Source organism: Carex rostrata, chromosome 17 (assembly GCF_964058835.1).
Source record: "Carex rostrata chromosome 17, lpCarRost1.2, whole genome shotgun sequence".
Classification (NCBI taxonomy): Eukaryota; Viridiplantae; Streptophyta; class Magnoliopsida; order Poales; family Cyperaceae; genus Carex; species Carex rostrata.
Window position 1 is genome coordinate 2796675 of NC_135934.1, and position 22213 is coordinate 2818887.

The 22213-nt window shown below is 32.5% G+C and overlaps 2 protein-coding genes across 5 annotated transcripts in view; both read left to right on the plus strand.

The window, feature by feature from the left end:
• Positions 1 to 22213, plus strand: part of LOC144568290 (Tic22-like family protein) — a 29428-nt gene that overhangs the window by 3214 nt on the left and 4001 nt on the right. The window contains exons 7-10 of one of the 4 annotated variants that reach the window (XR_013515621.1): positions 886 to 1103; positions 1520 to 1741; positions 2813 to 3134; positions 3470 to 3482. Coding sequence is in view for 2 of the 4 variants with exons in the window: in XM_078318587.1 (XP_078174713.1) it covers positions 886 to 1103; positions 1520 to 1741; positions 2813 to 3041 (669 nt within the window). In the remaining 2 variants the exon portion in view is untranslated. Of the gene's footprint in view, positions 1 to 885; positions 1104 to 1519; positions 1742 to 2812; positions 3268 to 3469; positions 3492 to 22213 lie in introns of those variants that run through there. The other 3 variants (XR_013515620.1, XM_078318587.1, XM_078318588.1) reach the window with 3 other exon arrangements.
• On the plus strand, positions 17829 to 19781 carry LOC144568566 (WRKY transcription factor 22-like). The gene is made up of 3 exons (XM_078318933.1): positions 17829 to 18286; positions 18450 to 18566; positions 18863 to 19781. Exons 1-3 carry the CDS (start codon positions 17877 to 17879, stop codon positions 19350 to 19352), a joined length of 1017 nt encoding a protein of 338 aa, XP_078175059.1. The 5' UTR covers positions 17829 to 17876; the 3' UTR covers positions 19353 to 19781.

The window sequence follows — 22213 nt, forward strand, 5'->3', positions numbered from 1 at the left end:
TTTGGTCTCCAAGCACATTTTAATATAGAGATCATGTTGAGAGGTTCGGATTGATTGTTTGGACTTGGAAAACGAAGATAAAAAGGATAAAAGGCACGATTGAGGCAATTTAACCCTGCTCTACTTTAATTGGCAATTTTTAACCCTGCCTAAATCCTACTGTACTCCAAAATGAGTTGACATCCACTTAGTGAAACACAATGGCGCCAAAACAAAATGGATAAACCAATTGAATGAAGTACAGAGAGAGATTTAGTTTGTAGATGTTAAAAGGGAACTTGGAAGTTGCTGGGGTTTGAGTTGAGTATTATGTAATAAGGGAATGGCTGTTTATGTTTCTATTTTCAGAGGTTGTTGATACTGTTGTAATGACGTCTTATTTGTTTAATGCACAACTTGATAGCCTCTGCCAAGATTTAAAAAAAAAAAAAAAGTAGAGAGAGAGATCTAGTTGACTTTGCAGTGCTAGAGCGGTAAAAAGCATGATATATGTGGTGTCATATGAATGAAATTTGGTGTTTAGATTAAGCTACTGGATGTAAGTAGCAACTGTTTATCAATATTGCAGAAACCATGATCGAGTTATTTGCAAAGCCATATAACTACAATGAGAAGAAAACAGACATAAACAAATGATTTTTCCCAGATGTAAAACATTGGGGGAAACTTTTTTAATAGAAGCAATTATTTAGACAGAATTAGCATTGTTTTGCACATTCGAAATGCATGTGTTTTGCAAATATCAAAGATCACGATTTATCTTATTTTATTTTTAAAAAAAAAATTAGACTTTAGAGGGTTTTTTTTGAAAGGTTTTGTGTTTTTTATCCCCCCACCCCCTCTATTTTTTTTTTTTTTTTATTTCTGATGAATTTGTACATGTAGGTTCAAGAGTTGATGGATGAAATGGGTAATTCAGGTATACCTCTAAGCGTGTTATCGAAAATTGCTGAGATTGACTTTCTTGGTGTGGTTGATAAAGTGCTTCTTGGAAACAAGTGGTTGCGGAAAGCCACTGGCATTCAACCAAAGATTCCTTACGTAGTAGAGTCATTTGAAGAAAGGTATAGTTCATGCCTCAATATATCCAAAGCCAAAGCATGGTATAATAATAAAGTCTTTTAAATGCACTTTCTGTATCACCGACTTGCGGATCCCATTCCGACCATTAGACCAGTAATGGTTTTCTATTTGTCGGGATAAATGTCAAAAGATTATTTTCCTACATCTGATACCAATTGAATTTTTCAGGTTAAAAAGGGAAATTGTGGGTGGGCTTAATCATTGTTGTAAATATCTAAAACACTGCCAGGGTATTCTTTTAAAGATTAGACTGTTGGGTGCTAAACTGCTAATTGTTGATATGGCAATCAACTGGTGCAATTTGCAAAAACATAAATGTGTGAAATCCATTGCAATTGATATGTATGTGATACTGGAGTATCATATTGTGTAATAAGAAACCGCTAGTAATGTAACATTGTTTGTTAAAATATTTAATATTTTAATTACTTTGCAGGAGTGCAGCTTCTTTTAACAGAGTGGTAGCATCAACAAGTGCCAATCCTAGCATCAGTTCAAACTTGTTCAATGATGATGTCGAGTCAAATAAAAAATCTAATAAAGATGAGAACCAATTGGCAAATCATAAAAAATTTGAATTTCCTTTTGGCGACTGGGTTTCAAATCTATGGCAAGATAAGGAGGAAAGAATCAAAATGAACGACCATTCTAGCAAAGGGTTAGTGCCATCTTTACATTATATTCTTGAAAAGCACCTTATATTTACAAAAGAAAAGGCGTCTTAATAGAAACAATGCATGATCTGTAACTTGGTAGCAGAGAAAATTTAAAAGTGACGTATAATGCTAAATTAGATACTAGGGATTCGGTCACCTACATAAACCATATATTTGGATCAACAATAGTGTATCCTTTGTCCATTGCTGTAAATAAAAAAATAAAATAATTTATTTTCCATGTGATTTTATCCTCTCACACTTATCCTTATTAATCACTTGTCAAATGGTAAGACAACTTAGCTAAGAACTATTTTTATTTTTTAGCATTTAGAGTGACAAATTTGTCCAATGATATGTAACTTGAGTTATTCTATTAGATTTACCTTGTCCGTTCAAGAATTGTGGTGCTTTTGTACATTACCAAAGCCGTATGGTGGTGTTGCAAATAACATCCAACATTTTTCTTATTTGGGATTAACACCTAAGTTTAGTTTGTCCATAACTGCAACCAAAATAAGCTAATCAGGAGTAGTCATGCAAAAATAAATCAACTAATTAGATGTCAATCATATAAGGATCACTGGACATGGTGGAAAGCATTAACTACTTATTTTCAACCTTTTCAGCAAATAGAGAAAAAGAAGTTTGCTTAAATGAAATCAAATAGTTTTACCAATTTATGTTTGCTTCCTACCAGTTTTTGTTACACAAATGCCGACCACTACTCCAGTAGTATCTTGGTTTTCCAGCTATAAATGTGGAATCATGATATCTGAAAAGGCCATTTTTGAAATTGAACGAGACTATTTTCATAAACAAGAGTGATTAAATGACCATGCGTAAAGCTCATACCACAAAAACTGTCCCTGAGTGTAACATTTGTTGTTTGCAAATACGACAAAAACTGTGGGCCCATTAGTTGCAAATAGTGAATTATCGGCTGTTGTTTGTAAGTGTAGTAGACTTCAGATATGAAGCAAAGAAAAGGCTATGTATTGTTCTCTTTCAATCCCTGCATTTTTTACTCTCCAATGTATATTCATTCTGATTAATTTTTACGAGTGCCACAGGGAAATGATGCAGAATCCTCTCTTACCAAAAATCACCATGGTCGGTATCTCAGTAGGAGAAGGAAGTACAAAAATGAGCAAGGCCAATATTAAAAAGAAAGTGGACAACCTCACCAAAGAGCTCGAGCAATCAAACCACCAGCTTGAAAAATCAACTGAGGAAAAAGACCCCTTATTTGTAGCTAATGTCGGCGATTATTCACCTATTACAAGGTTTAGCTCCCCTTAGTTGAGCACTAGTTTTTTGGAGGGTTCAGTTTTGATTTGGGCTCTCAAAAATGCGATGATACAGAAAGTTTCATGAAATTTGGGTTTTCAATAAGTGCCTGATATTTGTCGAAATGGCTATTGACATGTAATTAGAAAATAATCAGCAATTTATGTAATTGTAGCATGTATTGTAATCATGCAATAAGCTATATTACTAATGGTAAATGGATTTGTTTCTTCTGTTATTCTCAACTTGGAAAGTAGGATCGTATATTTTTTCTGTCTGTGGTTTGATCTAAATTGGACCGACAGGATTTGACATTAAAAAGGCCTCTTACTAGGTTTAGCTCCCCTTAGTTTAGCTCTAGTATTTTAGGGGATACAGTTTTGTTTTGGGCTCTCAAAAATGAGATGACACAAACTTTCATAAATTTTGGTTTTCACAAGTGCCTGAAATTTGTTGAAAATGGTGATGGATTAGGGTTTAGATGTAGGTAAATCAAATGAAACAATAATTCAACAAAGACCAAACGTACTTCTAAATTGTTGGATCAAATAGCAACTGGTCAACCTAGTTAATGAAATATTTGCATGACTAGAGTGAGATGTGGGTGGGTTTTACCAGACCTGGCAGTGTTAAATTGAATTTCTAAGTCCCTATTAGCTGCAATATGATGCATTAGGTGCGATACTGTTGGTAAAATCATATAAACCATAATATATATAGTAAATTTAATTCAAAAATGTGCAAGGTACCAGGAGTTCCCTTGATTTATTATTCAACTCCAGATATGGTTAAGAAATAATTGTGGAAGCTTTGTGATTCTGACATGGTTAATTATCATGTCAATTATTCATTAATGTTGAAATTTTGAAATAAATTAAATCAAATGACACTCAAATCTTGATAATTTCTTATCAAAGCTCCAGTTCTATTCTAGCCTTTAGGTCAATTTGAGATTTTCAACGCACCCTCCAAAGAAACCTAGGGAAGCTGGTATAACAAAAAGTATGGCTCAAGTTATTTTGGCGCCTTGGATTCATAGAAATCTGATTTGTACACATGCAAATTATAGACTTATAGTCATATTCTTGTATACCAAGTCGGCTATCAGTAAAGATAGTTAATCTCTGTTTTTAACACTTGTTATAGCTAGAGGATATTGAAACTATTAATTTTTGGTTTCGACTTAATCACATGTATGTTCCAAACTAATTAGTACCAGTTGCATCACAGTACTAATCATGTGATGGGAAAGATAGTTTTCTTGTATTTGATTCTGTTTGAATGAAATGGTCAAACGGAAATGGGTTTCCCTTTGTTATAAGAAACTTTCAAATAAAAAGAGAAACTTTATCAATAATTTTAGTTAGTTGTGGGTGCGCAGGCTTCGACAAGTCAGCATCAGCAGATGAACTTTGTTAGGTTCTCAGTCGTAAATTTCATTCGCCGAATGATCCAACTTTTAGACTCTAATTTTACAAGGTGTAGGTTTGTTCAGTGTCCTTTCCTTGATCCTTATTTGTAGAAATCTATGCTTGTCTCTAAAATTATATTAGGGGTCCCAAAATAACCCTTTATATATAACAGCTAGCTCCACTAAGCTACCACAAACTTTTACTTTTCTAACACGCAATCATTCGAATTCTGATTTTTTTTATCGATATTGTTACGCTGCTTTCATGCCAGCATGGAATTTGGATTGTGAGAAACATTTTGATTTGAGATGAGATTATGGGTACACACAGAACATGCATGAGTGGGGGTAAAAGGGGGTTCTTCTCAAATTTTGTTGGAGACAGTGGAGGGTGGGCGCCTTATACACACACACACTTGCTGGTGCTACTGTTATTACTGCTCTTTTGGGACCATATCTGTTCTTCCTTTTTAGCAAAATCTTACTGGAAAGCAGTTTGCACTTTTGGTGGATGTTAGTGTGTGAAAGTGCTGATCCAGCCATGCAAATAGTGTAACAGAATACCAGGTATATCCCGCCGCTGTGTCGATTTAAACCACATATTTTTCGAATTTGTTTGTTTTTCCTGCATTATTCAACAAAAAGAATCTTGTAACAGAGGTTTAAATTCAGATCCAGTGCAATACCTGACCGTGTAGAATGAGATCTGAGTCATCCGTTTTCATCTGGCACGAATCTCAAAGCAGTTCCCCCTATATCCTAAATGACTGCAAAGTAGGTCCAATGGGCTCTAGGACTGTCTGATATGCTTTAAGATACCATGCACTTGCTTTAATATTCATACTTGCTCGTGCCAATTTTTGTGTGCATGTATTTTAAAGCGGATTTAACGTTTTTGGAGCCCATCGGACGCAAAAGTAGATCCGATGTCTACTCCGTTCTCTTCCTAATTAGGCACCATGGTCTGGCTATGAGTATTGTACATGGTCAGGTACCTTAGGAGATATTCAAGAGGTTTTATCTTCAAGTTATAGTGAGACATCTAGAATTGTTAATTTAAGTTATAAAGTTAGTGGATAAGTTCTATTTAGTATAGGATCAGACACAAGTCATAATGTAAACCATTATTTAAAAAGTAAATGGGTTGGTAAACCTTTTTAAAAAAAATTTAATATCCTTTTGAATGGTGATTGCAACAACCCCACTAATTAAGATAATATCGTCTCAAAATAATTTAATTAATTGCCAAATTCAATGACATTGTACTTCCATTTGTGATGTCATGTACTATAATAATTCCAAATATAACTAAATTAAATGAAAAAAGGCAGCCCAAAATACAATCTGGACCACAAAATAAATACAAACTGGACCATATCATAAACTCAAATAGGCTATTGGTGCCTAATAAGTGCCTTTAGATCATGTCAAATGTTTGACTGAAGAGATAGATGCTGTGTGAACTATAACCATTCAAAGTTTTATAAAAGGTAAAAAAAAACGGCTATCAAATCTATGTATGAGAATTGAGAAATGATTCCTTGCACAACATTGTGTCTCCATGGTGACTTACAGATTAGACTTCAATTTTAAACCAGGAAGCTATTTTGATGGAAGAATATATTCATGTGACAACAGAATAATTTTACAGAAATTAGGTTGTATATGTAAAATAGGATTTTCCTTAAAAAAAAATTAAATTAAATTATGGGAATTGTTGTATTTGTTTGTAGAATTTTAAATAATTTTGAAGATGGTAAAAAAAATCCCACAAAAAGTACAATTTTTTTCATATGAAAAGTAGTATGTAGATGAGATTTAAATATAATTTTATTAAAAAAATTTCCGGCAAATCACATTTTAATAGGTAACATAGAAGTTCATTTCAATGCTTTATTAACCAAATGCAACATGAAAAATAAAATATGTTTTTTTTTCTGAAGAGGAAGGGAAATAAAATAAAATATTCATTGATCTACTCTTTTTGTACAACTCTAATAAATTGGATTAACTTTCGAATTAAATTACAATCACTTGATGAAATCAATATAAATTCTCCAATATTTTATTAGTGTACTAGAAAAACGCTTTAATTTTATTTATAACTATTGTAAATGTTATTAAAAATTTTGTCAATAAATCCTAATTAGAGACTAACGTTTGGTTTCTTTTCTTTCTTTTTTTTTTCTTTTTCTTTTTTTGCAATGAGATACTAAATTTTATTAAAAGCGTATAAACAATAATGTAATCATTAGCTTATCACTAAATTATAAATCTTTCCACTTAGATATATATGCATTTGATTTGTACCATATATAATTTATCAATTAAAAAAATAAACTAAATCTTTAGTCAATACTGAGTACTGAAATAACATGAATCATGCTGAACATATAATGTATTCCTGCCAAAATTCATTTTAATTTTTTTTATTTTATTTACTTCTTCTTTTTTGCAAAGATTGCTCATCAGGAGCTTATACAAACAAAATGGAATTCTATGTCTTTAAGAGGCATATGAAATATATATCTCATGTTTTTGTTACTCATAAGTTGGATACATATCCAAATGTATCATAGAGTATGTTTTCAATAAATTGATGATATAATTTAAGTTGGATACATATCCAAATATATCATGAGTATGTTTTCAATTAATGATATAATTTATTTTTTATTAAAGAACTAGTCTTTGATACAGTGACAAAGACATATGATCTTTATATTAAAGATCATAGATTCAAAATTTAAATAAGAAAAATTCTTTGTTATAATACAATAAACACTAAATAGTTAGATGGCTTGATTTTTATTTTTTATTAAATTAAGACACATAATTTCTTTGTGAAAAATCATAAATTAAAAATCTGAATGAAAAAAAATTCTTTATTATAATAATCAGAGTATTAAATAATTAGATGACTTGATTTCTAATATGTACTAAAAAATTATTTTTTTATTAGAAAACCGATTATTTATGTCATGTCATACATTAATCTGAGACAAATAATAAAGTCGCACTTCCATAATTGTCCGTACTAGTTGGAATATGTACTGTACTGTTATACTGTCGTTTAGTTTAACAAGTTGCAATGCATAATTAAAGAAGAAACTGTATTGTCAAACCGTAGCGGTGGTAAAATCTGACTCGATTTAATTTCAATGTCTCGGCTCACTTTGACTTTTGGTTTTTTTGAAAAGTCAAACTGATTCAATCTCCACTCGATCCGATATGAAATCCAAACTTGACATGAAGCATAGTTACAAAATTCGAGATCCGATAACCCAAAAATACTTCAAATTTTATTAAACCCGACCCGATTCGGATAAGATCTTATTTAACATGGTGAACTGGCTCGATTGAGGAGTGGCAACGAACTGGCTCATCATGAGTTGGATCCAACTAGAACTCTTTATGAGTTGACTCGTCTGAGTCACGAGCGAGCTAACTTTAGAGGTCCGAACTGAAATTTCAGCTTGAAATCGTCACGAGATGAATTGAGTTAGTTTGCGAGCTAGCTCATGGGTCTGACTAGATCTTATTTTAAGAAGAAAATATATTATACAAACTTTTTTGACAGAGCTGAACCGAGCTAGATCGAGCTGGACAGTATAAAATGCACACTAATTCATACAAATTCACAAATTGATATTTAGCCAAGTTAGCTCGCAATATAGACTTCAGTTTGAACTCGTTAATTCTAGACTGATTTAGTAACAAGCTAACTCGTTAACAGCTCGATCCAGTAACGAACGAGTCATGTACAAGTCACGGTCGAGCTAAGAACTAGGAGCTTTATTTTGCTACCCCTACTCGATCCAACCTATTTCGATTTTTCTTTAAAAGTCAACCTAATTCGAATCCAATTAACCGTATTGGATCCAACTTGATCCATGATCCGACAATTCTCAAAAGACAAACTATGTCTGCAGTCTGCACTGATTGAGAACCTTTGTTTTTTTATTTTATTTTGCCTTGTCCGATTACGGTAATGTTTTGCCATTTATATGACAATCTGCGTAATTAGCTAGGTATTGATTCTTGTATCAGAATCAAACCACAATAATAAAATGAATGCATAATATATATATATATATATAGATGGGCTATGGTGCATTGCAATGCATAGGCCATGGTGTGCATTGGACCATAAATCACCGATTCAAAGTCCAAATAACCGATCCAAACCGTTCATCTTGTTCTCCATATTAATATGTGCTTGGAGACCAAATTTTACATTTTTTGGAATTTTTTTACTATTTATTAAGCCACTTTGAAAATCGCTGATCCAACGGTGGATTCTGATTTTACTGTTCCAAACAGTCACCGTTGGATCATCGATTTTCAAAGTGGCTTAATAAATAGTAAAAAAATTCCAAAAAATGTAAAATTTGGTCTCCAAGCACATATTAATATGGAGAACAAGATGAACGGTTTGGATCGGTCATTTGGACTTTGAATCGGTGATTTATGATCCAATGCACACGACCTATGCATTGCAATGCACCATAGCCCATCTCTCTCTCTCTATATATATAGATATTTTGAACAATACAAAATATTTTGGAAAAAATATATATATTGAGTTAGATAATATATCTAGAAAATAATGGGCCAATAATATGCATCTTTGAACTTGTGAATCACAAAATTAAGTCAAACAATGATCTCAACAAGTCGACTTGTTACAAAATATTTGAATTAATTTAATATAAAATCAAACGGTGATAAAATATACTTCAAAGTAATATATAAACTTATCTTTATTTTTAATCATTTGACTTCATATTAAATTAAATTAAAATTTATGATTTTTTCATGTAAAAACATTACTCGTAAAATAAACTAATTTTAACAATTTGAATATGTAATTTGAAGTCAAACTAATTTCTGATAATTTAAATGTGTGTAATAGTCCTCCCCTTCAAAACATATATGATCAATGTTCCGTTACTGATGTTTTCATTTATTTATTTATTTTTAAAACAAAAAATATAGGGATCTAGCTTTATAAATTTCAATTAATATACATAAAAAATCTTTATCCGGATTTATAACCATCAAAGTGTTATTTCTTAATATTCTTTATTGACTTAATTTTTCAATCAACATAAATATCGAATCATCTAGGAATTTTGTTATCCGTAAAAATTATTAAAATCATACGTACGTAAATAGAAAGAGTGCATTGTGTCTAATAAATATAGAAAGATCTGACTCATAGAGTTCGATCTGATCCATATATTATGGATCAGACTCAATGATTCAGATCTATAATTTTTTTTAGTTTGGATCCGGATCGTCCGATTAGAAGAAAATCAAGCTCTGGTCCACAGATGATCCTAAAAAACATAATATTTGGATCTGGACTATTGAGTCAGATCCATATATTTTAGATCAGACTCAATTAGTCAGATCTTTCTATATTTGTTGATAACGAGACACTCTTTTTATTTTCGTATGTATGTCTGAATTTAATAATTTCTATGAATAAAAAATTTCCAATCATCTAGGTATTCATTTCCGGGTGTCTAAGAGCATAAAACTTTTAAATTTTGCATTTGAGATATGAACCAATTGTAGTGAGACAATTTAAAGATAGAGATAGTGACCATAACATTTATTCTTGTTTTATATATTAAAGAAAAAAAAAAAGGCAAAGAAGTTCAATGTTTTGGTTCTTGTTTTTGTCATTAGACTTTTTTAACCATTCTTGTTTTATATTTATTTTAAACCGTTATCCTCTTGAATAAAATTAAATTAAATTACAGACAGTTGACCAATTAAAACAAATGTCAAAATCATGTATTGATGATTTTATTAATTTATATCACAAGCACACTTATGACGAGATTAAAAAGAAATGATGTAAGATAACACGAGTGAATTAAAAAATAAAGGAATTATTTATTGTTGACTTGTTGCTGGATGAATAATTTGTTTTGCATCTATTAATTAGTTCCCCTTATTTTCAAAATAAGAGCATATATACAATGACACGGCCCCGGGTTGCAAACGAATCGAACCGAATCGAACTTAATCCAGTTCGAATTCGAGTTCAAACTAATTTTGAACCAAATTAGATCAAAATTGAAGTAAGGTTTCGAATTGAAAAGAAGAGTTCGAATTTGATTCGGTGTGATTCGAATCAGTTTTGAACCGAACTGGTTCGAAATTGAAGCATGATTTTGAATTAAAAAAAAGAGTTTCGAACCGAGTCAGACTCAGTTTGAGTTCGATTTGAACCAATTTCGAACCAAACTGGATTTGATTCATTTCAGAACCAAACTGGTTTGATTCGTTTGGAACCGATTTTTTTTTTTTTGAATTGAACTCAATAGAATCACAAACTACAAATTATTTTTTGTGCACCCTAGATCACACGAGAAATAAACAAATAATATCAAATAACTACAAACACTAACATACAATTACTAATACTAACTAACTTTAATTATCTAGAATTACTGTAGTAATAATTAACAGTGATAACTGATAATAATAACAACAACATCTACAACAATAAATAGGATAGAAATATTGATATAAAAAATTATAATTGAACATAAAAATATGAATAAACTTTGGGACACGTGTCCTGATTTCTGAGATAATTATGCAATTTTAGTATGAAATAAAAATATTGTTATATTCATTATATAAAGCGAACTTGATAGAATTTTTTTATATATTATAGAAAGAAACTTCCTGTGGGCAAAATAGAAGCTTTATATATAATTTTAAATTCCTGATTTTTTTTTTAAATAATGAGAAGTCCTCTGCAAAAATAAAAATTTGCTGTTGACACGCCACTTTTTTGGTGGTCTGTGACGCCACAAAAAGTTGTAACAAGACAAATTTTCATATGAAACCTGATGATATATTTATTTGGGAAACCCCATTAATTTATTATCCTGTTGCTGTGCCTGTTTGGACGACAAATCATAGAAAAAGACAACCAACAAGAATTTTATATATAGAGAGACTAATGTGCATTCGAATGTATATATGGGCCGAAATACATACGGTTCAAATTCGACTTTTCAAAATTCAAACGGTCGATCCGAACCGTTCATCTTGTTCTCCATATTAATATGTGCTTGGAGACCAAATTTTATATTTTTCTGAATTTTTTTACTATCTATTAAGTATTTTACAAAATTATTGATCTAACGGTGGCTTAACAACAAAACAGTAAAATTAGAAGCCACCGTTGGATCAGTGATTTTCAAAGTGGCTTAATAAATAGTAAAAAAAATTCAGAAAAATGTAAAATTTGGTCTGCAAGCACATTTCAATATAGAGATCACATATAACGGTTCATATTGACTTTTTGGATTTTGAAAACAAAAAAATGAGTTATAAGTATATACCATCATATGTTTATGTAAGTAGAGTAGCCAACCTCTCTATCTATCTATATATATATATGAGGAAGGTTTCAAATGCCTCCATTTTTTGTGCCTCCATCATGCCTCCATTTTTAAAAACTTTAATAACTAAAAATTTGGAACTTAAAAGTCAAAATAAAACCGTTGGATATGATCTACATCATTTTATCTATGCACATGTAAAATATTATGACATTTCAACTTTGTTTTGGTTGTCATCAAGAGATTGTAAAAAAATGTACTAATGTGAATAATTTCTAGACGTTGATTTTCCAACTTATTAATTCACATAAAAACAAAATTGAAATGTGATAATATTTTATGAGCATATAGAGAAAATAACATAGATCACATCTAACGGTTTTATTTTGACATTTATAATTTAAATTTTGAGTTATTTATTTTTTTTAAAATGGAGGCATGATGGAGGCACAAAAAATGGAGGCATTTGAACCCTCCTCCTCTCTCTCTCTCTCTTTATATATATATAGAGTAAGGCTACGCTACTTCGCGAATTAAACGGGCTGTTTTAATTCACGCTCATATCTCTAGTTTCGAAGTTCAAATAGCCGATCCAAACCGTTAGATATTTAATCTATATTAAAATATGCTTGGAGACCAAATTTTATATTTTTTGGAATTTTTTTACTATTTATTAAGATGGTTTGAAAATCGCTGTTTTTTAATGGTGCAGAATTTTAATAAAAATAGCGATTTTCAAACCATCTTAATAAATAGTAAAAAAATTTCAAAAAATATAAAATTTGGTCTCCAAGCACATTTCAATATGGAGATCACATCTAACGGTTCGGATCGGTCGTTTGTACTTTCAAAATGAAAATACGGCGTGGAGTACAAACGAATTAAAACATCTAATGGTTTGAATTGGCTATTTGAACTTTGAAACTAGAGATATAAGCGTGAATTAAAACAGCCCGTTTAATTCGCAAAGTAGCGTAGCCTTACTATATATATATATATATATATATATATATTTTAAAGTTGTTGATTCACAGAATTGAAACAGATGTCAGCGATGCTACGTACATTGAAGTTAGGAAAAGCATTCTCTATTATTTTTTTTTTGTTCCAATGTTGCATTATAGTGCCGAAATTTTTATTTATACCATATTTAAAAAAAAAAAATTCCATATTTTTTGGAAAATTTTATCCAGACCGCCAGTTTAACCTACGGCTCCATTCTTGAAGGGTCGCTAATTGAATTAGAGACTCCTCCTAAAAACCCAACAATACACTGTAATATACTGACATTTAAGTTTTTGGAGATATCTAATTCAATCTAAGGCCGCAGATTAAATTGGCAGCCTAGGTATTTTTGGAATTCTCCAATTTCATGAGTGCTTTAGTTTATTTTTTTCTTCTGAAATGGTATTTATAAAAATTTCGAATCATAGTGTGCTTGCTTAAGAAAACAAATGATAACATGATGTTTTTTTTTTTTCCCCTTTAGTTTATATAACTATTTTGTCGGCAAAAGAAATCAATTTTGTGGAGATAACTTCTAAATGCATTAATTTTCATACACGTGTCATATAGCGGCATTAAAGTGTATCCGTTCTAAAATATTGACTCTGGTGCTATGTAATATCTTTATTTAAAAAATAATTAATAATTAAAGTTCTATTATTCCAAGAGGAGGGTTAAAATGCACCATTGGTTTTGTGCCCCAACCATACCCCATTTCTATATCTCCGTTTACAAAGTTCAAACAGTCGATCCGAACCGTTCATCTTGTTCTACATATTAAAATGTGCTTAGAGACCAAATTTTATATTTTTTGGAATTTTTTTACTATTTTTTTAGATAGGTACAAAAGCACTACATCTGGACCATCCAAAAACGGTGATTTTGTACCTATCTAAAAAATAGTAAAAAAATTCCAAAAAATATAAAATTTGGTCTCTAAGCACATTTTAATATGTAGAACAAGATGAACGGTTCGGATCGACTGTTTGAACTTTGTAAACGGAGATATAGACATGGGGTATGGTTGGGGCACAAACCAATGGTGCATTTTAACCCTCCTCATTATTCCAATAACAAAAACATGCATGCTTGGAAATTTTTGTAGTATTTTATTCTTATTGTGATAGGGAGCATAATCTCTAAGTGCATGAGAAATCAACATTCATTCATCCACATTGTTTGATATTTATATTTTTTATGCTTATTAAAATAAAGACAAAATGAGCAAAAAAAAGTTTTTAAATTTGACATGATGTTCAAAAAATTACACTGTACATAAAAAAAATAATATTGTGTTTCATTTCAAATAGAACAACAGGTTTAATGCAGTGGTACAAGTATGTCTCTCTGCGGAGAGATGTAAGTTCAATTCTCGCGAAATGCATTTAAAAGATGCTGAAATGTATCAAGCCCTTTAATAAAAAAAATTGTTTCATTTGCGTTAAAAAATTATTTATTGTTAAGGAACTAAAAACAGAGACATGATAAAAAGTATAAAAATAAAGATACTTGAACTCTCCTCTCACACACATATATATTAAAATTGATAATTAATTATCTCGAGACTAAATAAAAATAGCATAATTTTATAAATAATCAATGTACTTAAGAAACTTTTACGCATTTAACTTATTGTAATACTTAACTAAATTTAGATTGACAAAACAGAAAATCTAATTCATAACTAATTTACTGATAAATTCAGGATTTAAATCCAGTAATATGATATGATATGAGATATGAATTGCACAGTTGGGTGTATGTTTAGAAAATATTTTTTTCAGATTGACAGGTAGCATTAGCATATCTCTATTTTATATGCTTAGAAGGAACCCAAGACTCTGGATAATAAATTAATAACCAAGGAAAAATTAATAAAAAATAGTTGACTTAGATAATTTATTATTTTATATTGCCACATGGCCAACGATGCACGTTATTGACCTTAGGTACTTTTATGCATCTCCAAATGTGGGACACAATTAAACAGACATGTGATATGAAGAGAGAGGTATTTAATTAATTAATTAATTTACAGGTAAAAGTGGGACATGACTACATGAGTCACATGACTTCCTTCCTGTGATATATTTTTAAAATGCATGTTAATTGTGTTTTGGCTTACAAAAAATGGTTTTGCATGGTTTAGCAAAGAAAAAAAAAATGAAAAATTTTATATATTAGTTAAATAAATAATCCAATTAGTCTAAATAATATATACCATTACATTTGCATATGTTATATAACTAGCAGTTCGGTATTAATAGTCTAAATGGGGTTGTAAATGGGCTAAGTCGAGAAGAGTTACATAATATTTGAACTCGACTCATGTCAGAATAAATAGAATCAAGACGAGTCAATCGTGAGCCAATCTGAACTAGTTTGTTAACAACTCGTTCGTGAAATACATCGATAAAAAGTGATGGAGAATTTTTTTTTTTTTATCTTCTTTGTACAACGAGGTTCATTTTCTTTGTACATTTTTTTTTTTTTTTGGCAATGAACTGAAGAATGAATCAAATTAGTATAAATCGAGTTGAATCAAACTTAAACTTACTTTTGACAAGTGGAATCATAATCAATCAAACAAATTACATTTCTTTTCTAATTGATTTCGACGTACAAATTTTTTAACAACACTAAGCCTAGAGGAGGGATCCACTTACACCGTTTTTTAGTGACAACATATTACACGCTACATTTTCAAAGTCCAAATAATCGATTGAAAACATGATTGATATAAAGTGTGTTTGCAAATCAAATTTTACATTCTTTTTTAATTCTTTTACTATTTATTAAGATGGTACAAAATTCAATGGTCTGAAAACAACAATTTTGTAAAATACTTAATAAAAAGTAAAAGAATTTTAAAAAATGTAAAATTTGATCTGTAAACACATTTTTATATATCTATTATATTTGAACAATTTGAATCGACTATTCGTACTTTAAAAACTTTAAAAATGTAAAGTGTAATCGGGTGTTACCAAAATCAGTGTAATTGGATCCCTCCTGCTAAGCCTAAATGATATGTTATTTTTCAAACATGGTTAGCTTAGCAATTTTTTAATTCCACACGAATGCCAATCTAGTAACACTGGTATGAATACTGTTTTATTAAATTTAATTTGCACGATGCACCGACACCAAAAAGGAAATAAATGCATAACAAATCTGAGAAAACAATGAACTCTGCCACCCCCCATCATTTCTTGGTTTGCGCAAACTTCTGGCGATTTCTGAACACCAATAAAAATACAAAAAAAAAATGTAATTCACCAAAAAAAATATTATATATTTATTAAAAACGCGTACAGACAGCATTTAATTATATTATGGCTCAATCAACGAGAACATTAGGAAAATAGTTATATAAAATATTAACTATAAAAAATATATATATTTCATGTTTATAATTATTATGTGGCTGAAAAAAGAGTATAATCATTGGATGATTCGCATGCACCATTTGAAATATTGTCAGCTGATTCTGTTGCATAAACTTGATAATAATAAATCATTATTAAGATTTGGAGATTGGTTAATTAATTAATTAATTAATTAAATTATAAACAACAATAAAATCATTCCATTGGTGCCATTTCATATGCTTCAACAGTGATATTCTATTGCCAGTTCATGAGCTAGTAGCCTAGTAGGAGCACAACTGGAGAGCACAACTGGAGATAATGGGTGATTAGAAAATGGATTGAAGAGTGGCCAGTGACCACTCATGCAGTTCCAATTGGTGCCTCTGTTTTTTATTTTTATTTTTATTTTTATTTTTTTGGTGTGGCTCAATGAGGCTATGTGCCTAGTGGTCCTTTATCTTGCTTATAGGAAAAGATAGTGTATGAAGGTAGGTAGTTTGTCAATCACATGAGCCTTTTCATTTTCTAGATAAGATTACAAAACATTACATCAATTAATTTTGGGGTCCAAAATTTAAATTGGAGGAATTGGATAGTTTAATTTATATAAGAAATAGGAAATTAATTACCCTATTATCCTCCATTTCAGAGTTAATTAGTTGCAACAGATATTTAATTAGTTTTGTTAGTTTTTATATTTTTGTAATTTATAAGTTCATAGTACGTAATTTCGAAAGCAACATAAATTTTCTAATTGGACTAAATTTTGCAATAAAAATAATTACCTGTGTAACATATTGAACATATCTCATTTTAATTCGGTTCGGTCCGATTAATATTGACAAATTACAAAATCTAAAAATTCAAAAATAAATTAATACAGTATTTACAATGTCACTAAATCTATAAGTCTCAACATAAATTAGTACATAGGAGCCAAATATATTAAATTGTCTAGCAACACAAGTTACTACAAAGAAAGCGCAACAGAAAATCATAATAGCAGCAGATGCTCTCGGCCGGCAGGACCAAATCTTTCCAACTAAAAAACACCCAAATCGCAAAGCCGCCCCCGAACAATTTCCATGGGACCCACATACCAGTGACATGATACATCACATTCCGGGTCTATCTCACATCTTTTCGAAAAGAGCAACTCTTTCTCGTGCAGTGCATCTGGCAGACAGTAGACAGCAGCTATACACAAAACGCGTGGATAACCGTACCACTGCTAAATCGTAGACAGGAAAAGATATTAACAGAGTGGTTTTATCTTCATGCAGAGCAAGTACTGTAGAATCAAAACAGCGCTTCATATGCTCTATGCGCTGCAAGAAGCCAAAACTAATCTGTTAAAATCTTTACTCATCGTAGAATGCACCAGAAAAATAATAAACCCTTTTCTTTTGCTTTTTGTTTTTTAATTTTTGCTTACATTTCTTTTTCCTCTCATCTCACTCATTTGACATCTCTCTTTCTTCCCATTTGACATTTATTCAAAGTCAAACTCAAACTCAACCCATTTAAACCACAAGGAGACGACCTGATTTCTCTTTCTTCTAAGCCTCCCCTTTTCTCACCTCTTCAAACCAAACCCATTTTCTCTCTCTCTCTCTCTCTTCAATCTCCCACTTGTGCAATCGAAGTTAATTACTTGTTTCCTTTGGGTTGTCTTTCTCTTCTCTCCATGGAAGAGAACAATTGGGATTTACAAGCTGTGGTGAGGAGCTGTTGTTTCTCTGAGCAAACCGCTTCTACGGCTCCCGAACTCTTCCCTCCATTTGAGACGCCACCATTGCAGCCTCCATTACCATCAATTAAAGAAGAGAAAGCTCTGGAAGTTGGCGGTGGGGGTGCAGCTGAGGGGTTTCTCTTTCACCGATTACTGGAAGCTCCAAATGGTAGCAAAGCTCAAGATTTGAGTGATTTGTACATCTCTTTTCTACCTCAAATTGTGCCAGATAAGAGCGAGAAAGTTACACCAGTACTGCCGATGCCACTGTTGGTACCGTCTCAAGCAAATTTGATATCTCCGGTACCGCACTTCGGTCGGCAACCGAGCCGGCCGTCTTCCCAAACACCCCGGTCCAAAAGAAGGTACCTGTTTTAGTTTTATCATCATATATAAATTGATGATTTGTTGCTAGAAATTAGCTACCAACAATTAATAACTCAGTAAATTAAGAAGGCTTTGTTAATTAAATTTTGGAGATATTCCTTTCAGATCAGCTAACAAGGATTTGTTTCAATTTTATTATAGGAAGAATCAACAGAAGAAAACAGTGTGTCAAGTTCCGGCAGATCGCGCCGCCTCGGCCGACATGTGGGCGTGGCGTAAATACGGCCAAAAGCCGATCAAAGGCTCTCCTTATCCAAGGTTCTTCGTAAAATCCATCACTTTTGTTCTTTCGTGTAGATAAACCTTATCTCATGACATGCATGCACATGTATCATCCCCACAAAACATAAATATATATCCTTATATATTCTTCATATAATATAAACTTCATCACTTTGAATGGTTTTATATCTTCTTTCCTGGTGTATTTAAATTTGATTCTTTGAATCAATTTGCTTACATGCATGTAATTAATAGGTTGCAATTGCATCCCTTTCAGAAATAGTAAGAAGGAGAATTAATGACTTGTATTAATTATGTGGCATGTAAAACAGGGGATACTACAAGTGTAGCAGTTCAAAGGGCTGTCCAGCCCGAAAACAAGTCGAGAGAAGCCGCACCGACCCGAGCATGCTAATCATAACCTACACGGCCGAACACAACCACCCCGCACCAACCCACCGAAATTCACTTGCGGGTACCACCCGCCACGTGAGCTCCTCCCACCAGCCACCATGCCAGACCTCTCCCGATGGGAAGTCCGAGGAAAAACTATGCGACGAAATGCTTGCAGATCCGGAAGCATCGGTAGAAGACGGAGATGACGAAGAGGAATCTGAAGAAGGCATGATAAAAGTAGAGGACATGGAGTTGATATGCGAAGACGACGTGTTGTTCATGGATAACACTAGCAATATTTTCGAAGGGAGCGGTGCGAGTGCGAACAACAAGGGTTTGTTTGATGAGAACGATAATGTTTTCGGAGACCGACCGTGGATGGTAAAAGGTGAGAGCAACGCAGCGGCGACGGCCGGAGGTTGCTAGCATACGCATTCAGCACGGCTTAATCCGTTGCGCTTTCGATAATTTTTTAGGATTAATTTGCCAAATTGTAACTGAATTAACATGTAACACATTTGTGAGTAACTCAACAAAGTGACAATATATAACAGCAACAAATTAACAGATCAAAATCCAACCCATTTGTGCTTGGACTTCATTATGTAAATTATGAAAAAGTATGAGGTGGAAGTGTGAAAAATGATATTAACATGTTAGGATGCATGCATGATTATTGGTTGGATTTGGATCTGACGGTACAGAATCAAGGTTTGACATTGTTGGAGCATGGCACGTTGACATTTTCAATTGTCTGTACTTTGGCCGACAAGGGGCTGAGGGGAAGAGATAGGAGAGAGAAGGAATCGGATTTCATTGGTTAATTTAATTATGTCATGAGATCAGATCTTTTGAGGACTAACTTTTAATTTAAGGTGGGTTTTGCTTTTGATTTGTTCAATTATTATGTACATAAGAGAGATAGATAATGGTTGCAAAACAATTTTTCCCAGCATTTATATATTATTTGTTAATTTTCAGGACACCTCCGCCTAGGGCTGGCAAAAAAATTCGAGGTTCGTGATTCGATTTGGGTTTGATTCGGGTTTGATTCGAGTTTAATTCGATTCGAAATGGATTCGAATTGAAACGAACCAAACCAGGTTCGGTTCGGAATTAATTCAAACCAAACTCAAACCTAGCCTGATTCGATCGAAATAGGTTCGTGATTTTTTTGTGGTTCGAATCTCATAAAATCACCAGCCATCTATTTACCTGATGAAATTAAAATCCAAGATAGAGAGTCATAATTTAACTTAGCCGACACTTCCTCGCTCTCAAATCTCAATAATCTAGTTCTCTCTCCACCTCTCCCTAACTCACTCTCCCTCTAGCTCTAAAATCTAGCCGACGCTCTCGGCGACTGGCTGTCTCTCCGGCTGTCACTCCTCTCTCCGGCCTAGATGACTGTCTCTCCTCTCTCTTCGGTCGTCTCTCATAGTTCATACCAGGAAAGCCGTCTCTGATGTATTTTTTTTCATGAACAATCTTTCAACTTAAAAACACTTATTTCATAGTTCATACCGGTAAAAGGAAGCCATGTGTCACAACCCAAATCCCGGGTCTGACAGCCTGCCGCGTATATTTTTTTAAGTGTCACATATACACGCAAGGCAGTGGATCTTTTATATGCATTACCAATATCCTCATCTGCTGTATTCGTGTAATAAACCTGAAAATAACCCAAAGGGTGGGGGTGAGAATAAATTCTCAGTGCGAAATTTGCCACAGTTTAGATTATTGGACTTGCAATCAAACTCCATATTCAAAAATGAAACCATACAACAATAGCAATTCAAATCAATTCATATTCATAATAAAAAGGAATGCATATGCTCGACAACAATTAATCAGATGAATCACAGTTAACGGAATTTTCAAGATGAATTTCAAACACAACAGATATTTTGGCTTAACTCAATTCATTAGGGCTTGTAGCAATTACAGATGTTCTTTCGAGCTGGACCCTTTATCAAACCCACATCTGTAGGGTTACTGACACCTACAGATGGCCAACCGAGCTGGACCCTTTATCTGACACCCATCTGTAATCTCTTGGCTTAACAATTATTATGGTCTGGTTCAAGTCACATAAAGAAAATCCTCTTTAGAATCGTTTCCAATATTCGTAATATTCAATCGACCGTCCAAATGCATTAACACGTAGGAAAATGCCACCGAGCCATAGACGTTACACACTAGTCACCCACGATTCCAATTCACACGTCATAACATAATCACCCTCCCTCGTCCCAACCGGTACTGGGAAACATTGAGGGCCGTTCACCTAAGGCCATTTAGGATCCTGGGAATCAAAGTCAGCATACAGCCCGACTTTGCAAATTAATTGGATTCAAGTGCTCAACTTCGTAAATTCATTCACATACATAGCAAATCGTGGTGACTTTCAATCAAATCAGATCATAATAGATCGACACAACCTACAACCATACCAGCATGCAAATCACTCAAGTCACATCAATTCGAGTTTAATTTGATTGGGCTATGCAAATGCTATACACAATTCAATGATGCAATCAATGATATTCAACATGACAAACGAATAACAGTTTAATTCCTCAAAATAAAGTATCAAACAAGTCCAAGAATCCCGCACCTGATTACGATGAGCGTACCGCTTAAATTATGGTTCAGGCGTCACGAAATGCCTCGCAACGTCTTGCTCGACCGATCCTACACCTATATTACACATATACTAGGTTTAACATTGGTTCACGATCGAGAGGTTTACTCGAGTTACTTCTAGGGCTTATACCTTCTTTAATCAATTCCTATGCTTTTGGTATTAATTCGTTCGGTTCATTATTTCTTACCAAAATCCTCTAAAACCTCACACAATCTCATCTAGGTCCTCGGGACCATACAAGCTCTCAATTGGGTAACCATTCACTTACTAGTTCACCAATTTGGTTCTCGTAATAGTTCGATTTACCGTTTGGTTAAACCCTAATTTGGTCAAATCTCAAATCAGTCGTTAAATGTTCTAGAAATTCAAGATTAGGAGGCAACCCTACCGATTACAAGTCTAATTGGTTGGGTTAAGCAAATCAATTCACGATTATGCCCAATTTCAGTTTTGGCACGAAACCCTAGAAATCCAAAATCCACAAATCGGAAGAAATCGGGAAAAAGATTGACAAATAAACAAGCAAGGAGTGTAGAGGAACTAATCCTTGAGCAATTCGAACACAAATATCGAGTTTAAAACGAGAATCTGAGAAATCGAGAAAATTCGAGGTTTAGAAAGAGAAAAGGAGAGAAAAGAA

Excerpts from the sequence above, each read along its gene's own strand:
- LOC144568566 (XM_078318933.1), top strand. The coding sequence starts at position 17,877 with ATGGAAGAGAACAATTGGGATTTACAAGCTGTGGTGAGGAGCTGTTGT. Across the intron at positions 18,287-18,449 it reads ACACCCCGGTCCAAAAGAAG|GAAGAATCAACAGAAGAAAA; the intron begins GTACCTGTTTTA and ends ATTTTATTATAG. Across the intron at positions 18,567-18,862 it reads AAAGGCTCTCCTTATCCAAG|GGGATACTACAAGTGTAGCA; the intron begins GTTCTTCGTAAA and ends CATGTAAAACAG.